The sequence below is a fragment of the Phalangium opilio genome, unplaced genomic scaffold (assembly GCF_054372755.1).
Source record: "Phalangium opilio isolate 3A_F unplaced genomic scaffold, DU_Popi_V2 ptg000094l_1, whole genome shotgun sequence".
Taxonomy (NCBI): Eukaryota; Metazoa; Arthropoda; class Arachnida; order Opiliones; family Phalangiidae; genus Phalangium; species Phalangium opilio.
This window is the reverse complement of record NW_028324199.1, coordinates 2,941,706-2,948,952: the sequence shown is the minus strand read 5'-3', so window position 1 is coordinate 2,948,952 and position 7,247 is coordinate 2,941,706. Positions and strand designations below refer to the sequence as shown.

Here is a 7,247-nt window from a genome sequence, read left to right as displayed (position 1 = left end):
CTATTCTAGATTCTGGTCGATCGCCAAAGCGAGTGCAAAGTGACCACGGTAATGAGTTCATATGCAGGGATGTTCAGAGAGAGTTGAAAAGAACGGGGATTGAGTTCTTTGCCCCGGATTCCGAACAGAAAGCTACAATAGTTGAAAGGTTCAACAGAACTCTAAAAAGTCGCATGTACCGGTATTTCACGGAAAACAATACCTATAAGTACATTGACGCTCTTAAAGAGATGGTTCAAGCTTATAATAACAGTTATCATCGATCCATAAAGTGGAAACCTGTCGAGGTCACGCCCGAATCATCCAGACGGGTATGGGAAAACCTTTACGGCGATATAGACTTCTCTCCACCATTAAAGTATCCTTTCGATATTGGTGACGTAGTTCGGATAAGTAAACATAAGAATATTTTCGAGAAGGGTTACTTGCCCACGTGGTCGGAAGAACTTTTCAAAGTGGTGGAGAGATTACCCCGCAGTCCACCGGTGTATAAGATCCAGGATTTGAATTCGGAACCAATTACCGGTATTTTTTACAAGGAACAATTACAGAAAGTGGGTAAAGACCTAAATTCTAGCATGTTTAAAATAGAAAAGATCTTGAGGAAACGTCGCAGACCCGACGGGACGCTGGAGAAGCTAGTACGTTGGAAAGGATACTCTCCGTCTTTTGACAGTTGGGTTCGGGAAATAGATATAGTATGAGCTTTTACATCACTTTACCTTCCGACTCGTCGATGAGGTATTTTCCCGACAATACGAGAAGTAAATTTAGGACTTATCTTCCCGAACCAGTGAAATTGGAAAGATTTTACGAAGTAGGCTTAGCGGAAATTTTATATCCACACACTTGGAATAACATGAACGTCACGTGCACGTCCACGCTCACCGGTATTGGGAAGTATCTGTCCTATTCTAGAATGGTGGAATTATCCGCAGGGTATTATGGAAATATAGAGGACCTCCTAGAGCAACTTAATTACGACGAGGATGACGTTTCGGATATGACTATTCTTAAAAACCGCGTTGCCGATGATGACGATATCATAGAGTCCCAAACCCCTTCGAATGCCAAGTATAGTTTCAGTTACATTCGACGTATACGCCGTGTGGAAATTTCCGTGGTAGATAATTACATGTTAACTATACCGGGACAACTCGCAGTTATGCTGGGATTTTCAAAAGACCCATCGAAAACCTCAACCTTTGTTCACTATAGAACAGCTGCGTACCCCGTGGACTTGGACGCGGGTCTCCATTCTCTCTTTGTTTATTCGGACATTGTCGAAAGTAGACCAGTTGGAGATGTGCATGTACCTTTGCTCAGAATCGTGAGCATACAGGGTAATTACGGAGAAACGGTAGACAAAGATTTTCCTAGACCTCACTACCTCCCCGTTGCTAGTAACACTTTCCAGTCAATTGAAGTTAACATTATGAGCGAGCTCGGTACTCCCATAGAGTTCACTAGAGGGAGAGTTCACGTTACGCTACATTTTAGACCACGTAGGATGTGGTCACCGTTATAAATTAGAAGGTAAACGGACTCGAATATCATTCACACTTGAAGTGTTAGATGAAGAACATCGTCAAATCAAATATGTCCTTTAACCAATCGGACTTTTTAAACCAGATCGGACATGGTGGAAAATTTGTTTATTATAAACACTTTCATTCCCAAATTGGTAATTCTTTGGCAGTATACAGGGGATTGCCGGTACAACACGGCTATGGGTTAGGGAATTTTATAGCCTCTGCTTTTCGTCGGGCTATGCCTCTACTCAAAAGGGGTGCCACATACCTCGGAAAAAAGTTTTTGAACACAGGTGCGAAGGTCGTGAAGGACGTAGCTAGCGGGATTCCTGTAAAAGCATCTGTAAAATCTCACGGAAAAGCCGCGGCTAAAGACGTCGCCCTTAGTGCGGCGGAAGAAATCCGAAAAATGACGGGGAATGGTAATAAAAGGAGACGCAAGTCTAGATCACTCGTCAGTTCAGTCGTGACAAGGAAGAGGAAAGCAACATCCTTTAAACATCCAGATATTTTTTCCTAAAAAATATAATGACACATGTCCACCCTGGTTCGAATGGATCAATCAGTAGCGAAGTCGAACTTTTCGACGTACCTCTTACCAATACCAGTATTCTGAGTGGAGAATGGGTTGAATTCAGCCCAATATCCAACATTAATGAAAATTCGACAATCACGTTTACCGTGGTTGGAAGTTCCGACGGATACGTGGACCCGGCTAGAACTTTACTACATCTCCAAGTCAGGATTGTTAACCCGGCCGATGGGACCACAATTCCGGTTGCTGCTGATAAAGTGGGTCCGGTAAATAATTTCCTGCATAGTCTTTTCAGCGAAGTACACCTTCACCGCAAAACTATCCGTACAAGGCCATGTTTCAAACGGCGGTGACATTCGGAGGACCGGCCAAAACTAGTTTTCTTACTAGTTCCATGTTTTACAAAGACACAGCTGGAAAATTTGACGAGTTGGATGAGAACGATGGATTTAAAACAAGGGCAGCCTTTGCTAGAAATGGAACAATCGATATGGTAGGAACTGTACACTTGGATCTTTGTCAACAACCTAGATATATTCCAAATATGACGGATTTGAAATTCAAATTCGTCAAAAGTCCGAATGAATTCTGCGTACACGCAGCCGGTGCGGTTAAATGGAAAGTAGTTTACGAGTTGGCATCTCTTTATGTTCGCAAAGTAAAATTACCCTCGGAAGTACTTGTAGCGCATGCCAAATGTCTGGAACTTGCAACTATGAAATACCCAATTATTCGCACGGAATGTAACTCTTTTTCAATTAACAGTGGTACCAAAATATGCGTTAGAGATAATTTATTCATGGGTCAACTACCTAAAAGAGTTCTTTTCGCTCTTGTAGACCAGAATGCTTATTTGGGTGAATACAAAAAGTCCCCGTTTAATTTCCAACATTTTGATTTAAATCATATTGCCTTGTACCTTGACGGAGCTAGCGTCCCTCATAAACCTCTTACCCCAAACTTTTCTGGTGGTCAATATATGAGATCTTATACTAATCTCTTTACTCAAACCTCTCAATGGTTATTGGACGAGGGAAATTACATTTCAAGGGAGGAATTCCCCAATGGGAATTGCATATTTGCTTTTGATTTAAGCGCCGACCTCAGTAGTTCAACTTCTCAATTTCAATTGATAAGGAACGGTAACTTGCGATTGGAATTAAAATTCGCCAAGGAGTTGCCCAAGACTATCACAGTTCTATATTACTCTGAGTTTCAGAATTTAATCGAGATTGATAAGAATAGAACAGTTATTTACGATTACAATTAAAAAAATGGACACACTGCAAATAACTAAAATTATGCAAAAGGATAAATTCACCAAAGATCTGTTTCGAGGTGTTTTGCAGCCGACCAGCTACCCCAGAAAGTAAAATTTTTCCCTTCACTCTATATTGTAAATACTGGCTCGTCAAAAACCGAAGGCATGCATTGGACTTGTATATATTTTTCAAGTCGGCAAAATACAGAGTTTTTCGACAGTTTTGGAAACCCTCCCGACATGTTTGAATTTAATGATTTCGTGGAACGTAATAGTCTTACTGTAACTTTTAATTCAAAGCAGTTTCAAGGAGATTTCTCCAATACTTGCGGTGGATATTGTATTTATTTTTCTTTGTTCAGATGTAGAGGTATTAAATTGTTTGATATTTGTTCAAAGTTTAAAACTGATAAAGATACGAATGATAAAATGATATCAGAATTTATGTATAAGAGATTTTCAATAAAGTTTTTTTAAAACAAATACAGAGTCTTGAATATTTTTTTACAGATAACCACGCGTCGCGCACGCGCGCGGGATTTAAATATTTTCCCGCGCGGATTAATTCACTCACGCGCGCCGTCTCGCGGGGAGGTCGGGCCCCATCTCCTCGTACATGAAAAATTAAAAGAGTAGGAAAAATTTGAATAAGAATACTTTAACATAATATATTTATTTTATTTTCAACAACATTTCAAAAATTTATAAAAAAATAACAAGTTTATACATATACAAATTTACACGAAAGATATTTAAGTTATACAATTCTAAGTTATTTATTAAGATATTTAAGTTACACATTTCAAAAATAATTCAAGCGAGAAACCGGGCTATGCCACGGAGGAAAACTCGCTTTTATAGGTCCCTAATTTTAAAATGTCCTAGTGAGTAAGTTGACACACCGTCGATGATGTATCGCTTATCATCGCACGGGTTCAGGGCAAGCTTTCTCTGAGTAACCGAGAACAGTTCGTGCTTCTGACTTACAATCCTCTTCATTTCTTCCGCGGTGAGATTGCGTTGCAGTAGGGATTCCTTGTAGTCGGCGTGACGTATCTTCTTCTTTACCACACGACGACAAACCCCCTTCGCTGTTTTTTTCTCCCCCTTCGACGACAGGATGGATTACATCTTCGGACGGAGCCCGCAGAACTCCTGGATTTGTACTCCATTTAGCTCGTCCTTGAACTTCCCCAGAACCTTCTTGTTCTCCTCGCTAAAGAGTGGATGATCCCTGGGGTAGTCGGAGAAGTCGTACATCTCCTTGTTCTCAGCAAAGTCTCGAGGGAGGTCGTCGGTGAAGATATGATACGTCAAGGAATCGGTATCTGTGAAAAGCAGTTTGGCTGCCTCGCCATATTTAGCACGGACATTGTTATAATGAAAATCATACATAACCAGTTTCGACAAGTCTAAAATGGTGAAGCCTGTGTAAATGGGTCGGTCTAAAGTCAGGGATTTCTTCAGTCGGTGAATTCCAACTAGGTCATTCTTGAAGATGGTGAACCTTTCGAACGTCGGAGAATTCGCCTTCTTGATAGCCCTCTCGCGGGTCTGAACAAGATCAAAGTTTATTCGGTTCCTCAGGTTCTCCATTGTTTTTCCAAACACGGAGTTGTTGCAAAGTTTGAAAAAGTCCTTCTCAAACGTGTTTGCAGCCATCTTCCTCTTCTCTGTGTTAAACTCGATAAAGGGTTTTAACCAAGCTCCTTGCTCAAACGTGAGGATACGGTGAATTTTCACTAATTTCATACCCTTAGCAAGGTAGAACTTGAGATTCCGGTAATGGAGCACGTATTTTTCTCTGTTATAAAGCGTGGGAACTAATTTGGGATGACTGTCTTTAATCTTAAGTTTTAGTTTGTTCAGTTGATCTATTGAATATGGAGATAGTTCGCCGGCGGTAATAACACGCCTTTCAGGGGCGAGTGGAAGACAATTATGTTCTTCGTGTAAACTTTCCGGATATTCAAGATCTACCTCTAGAATGAAACCCTGAGGGTCATCGTCGGGGTGATTAAGAACAACTTCTCTCGTGAAATCCTGACATGGCTGCAACCATCGGAAACCCCTCATAGGTAAATGATGACACATTACTGTTCCATAAAGATTGTTACAGTCGAGGTAGGTGATGTAGGAGCTAGGTTTTGAGGCGTCGTAGGTTTCGGGAAGATGTTTGTTATTTGCCTCGGCCAACCTGTGTGTTATCAGAGAAACTCCTCCCCTGATACCCTTCTCGATAAAAAGGTGCATATCAGGGTCTGTTAAAAGTTCAAGTTTAACCCCCGTCATACGTAAGGCGCTCTGCCAAGCAAAACCGGGACCGGTAAAGGCATGAGCGCAGTCTAATTTATAGTATTCTAGGCACATGGCTCTAAAATTTTCGAATACGTCCGCCAAGAGCAAAACGTCTGTCTTTACGTATAGATCATGGTACTCGCCGAGGTTAGCAACTCGGAACTTTTCCCAAACTGTTTGAGCCTGAGAATAATCCTCGTCACTAACCTTTTCATCGGTCAGAGAGTTGAAAAAGGCCTCCTTGGGTGGTAATTCGGTCTCGTTGAACTTCTCTTTGCAGTCGAAATAATCGTACGGGTAAACTTGCTTCCTCAGTAAATGCTCCACTTCGTCAGGCTTGAAGACAGAGTTTAGGCATTTAAACTTGTCCGCACCTCCCTTGGCCAAGTTGGAGACGAGGGACTCGAGCGAGGCTGGCATAAACCTGATTGAGTCTAGAAACCGTAGATTGCCCAAGGAAAATGAAATGTAGGTTTCGGAATTGGTCGGGATACATCTAATTTGCTCTCTCTTAAAAAGCCCGATTTTGTCCATAATGAGATGAGCGTCGTAGCGGGAGAGATTGTGCATAAACACCGGAACGAATTTCAACGTCTTCAACTTCAAGTTACAGGAACTATGAGCCGCCCCCCTGTAGGCTCCGTCCGTGTGGTCGTGGTCTCGAACTTTGCAGTCGTCGGGGGTGAACGCCTTCCTGCATAGATAACATAATTGAGCGGAAGAAAATTCCGCCATCTCGGAGTTAGATAAGTTCATGGGTACGATGGCTTTAATTTTCTCCTGGATGATAGAATCCTCAAGAAGGAGGTTCTGCAAAAACCTTTCCGCAGCATCCATCCCTCGGTACGTCACAGGTTTTGAAACTGAGCCATCTTGTCCCACGATGACGTAACTGAACCCGCAGGCAATGTGCTGCGAAGTTTTTGTGGTAGAAGAGAGGTTAACGTCCGGATCGCATCGGTGTATTTTGCTTAAGATTGACTCGAAATCAGCATAGATAACGAATTTAACCTTGAGGAATAGAAATAGCAAACATTAATATCACGCAGACTTGGGTTTTACATCGTATGCTCTAACACGTGTTTAATCTGTTTCTTAGGTGAAAATAATAAAACGAACTTACTTTTTGTTGCCAGGCGATGTTTTAAACTCCAGGATAGGTTCTTTTACTGGCATTTAGATTTTTTGCGGCCCATGTATGCTGCACTCTTTAACGTGCTCCTTGTGGTTTCGTTCGGCGTTAGCACTACCGGAGAATCGGTGAAGACAATAGCGGCAATAGAAGGCTGTACCCTTATGTGCGGTTAACGAAGACATAAGGCGGCTCAAACTACGTATTAAACAAAAATGCTTCTTTTCCCCCTGGGTTAGTAGCAGCAAATCTATTTGACGGGCTTCATCAACCCTGTTCGAACTAATGTAGAGGGGAAAAACCTCATTTTCATAGCCAAAGATATTAACAGATAAATCATTTAACTGCTCAAACCTTTCCAACACCCTTGCATTTACTTCTACGGGAAATTTAAGCCCTGTCAGGTTTAACTCGTTTTGGAATGGTAGATACTTCTCAACACGGTAAGCGTGATCAGTATAGTTAACGGGATGTAAATGGGCTAAAACT

At 41.7% G+C, this 7,247-nt stretch overlaps 2 protein-coding genes across 2 annotated transcripts; one reads left to right on the top strand and one right to left on the bottom strand.

The window, feature by feature from the left end:
• The first annotated feature begins 2,060 nt into the window (after positions 1–2,060).
• LOC149638270 (uncharacterized protein F54H12.2-like) lies at positions 2,061–3,337 on the top strand. Its single transcript, XM_089850807.1, has 2 exons — positions 2,061–2,333; positions 2,399–3,337. Exons 1-2 carry the CDS (start codon positions 2,061–2,063, stop codon positions 3,335–3,337), a joined length of 1,212 nt encoding a protein of 403 aa, XP_089706933.1.
• A 1,116-nt stretch (positions 3,338–4,453) lies between these two features.
• Positions 4,454–6,858, bottom strand: LOC149638269 (uncharacterized). Its single transcript, XM_089850806.1, has 2 exons — positions 6,750–6,858; positions 4,454–6,637 (listed from the first exon to the last, which is right to left on the bottom strand). The coding sequence occupies exon 2, from the start codon at positions 6,461–6,463 to the stop codon at positions 4,454–4,456; it is 2,010 nt and encodes a 669-aa protein (XP_089706932.1). The 5' UTR covers positions 6,464–6,637; positions 6,750–6,858.
• Positions 6,859–7,247: the final 389 nt, after the last annotated feature.

Excerpts from the sequence above, each read along its gene's own strand:
- LOC149638270 (XM_089850807.1), top strand. The coding sequence starts at position 2,061 with ATGACACATGTCCACCCTGGTTCGAATGGATCAATCAGTAGCGAAGTC. Across the intron at positions 2,334-2,398 it reads CTGCTGATAAAGTGGGTCCG|GCCATGTTTCAAACGGCGGT; the intron begins GTAAATAATTTC and ends TATCCGTACAAG.
- LOC149638269 (XM_089850806.1), bottom strand. The coding sequence starts at position 6,463 with ATGGATGCTGCGGAAAGGTTTTTGCAGAACCTCCTTCTTGAGGATTCT.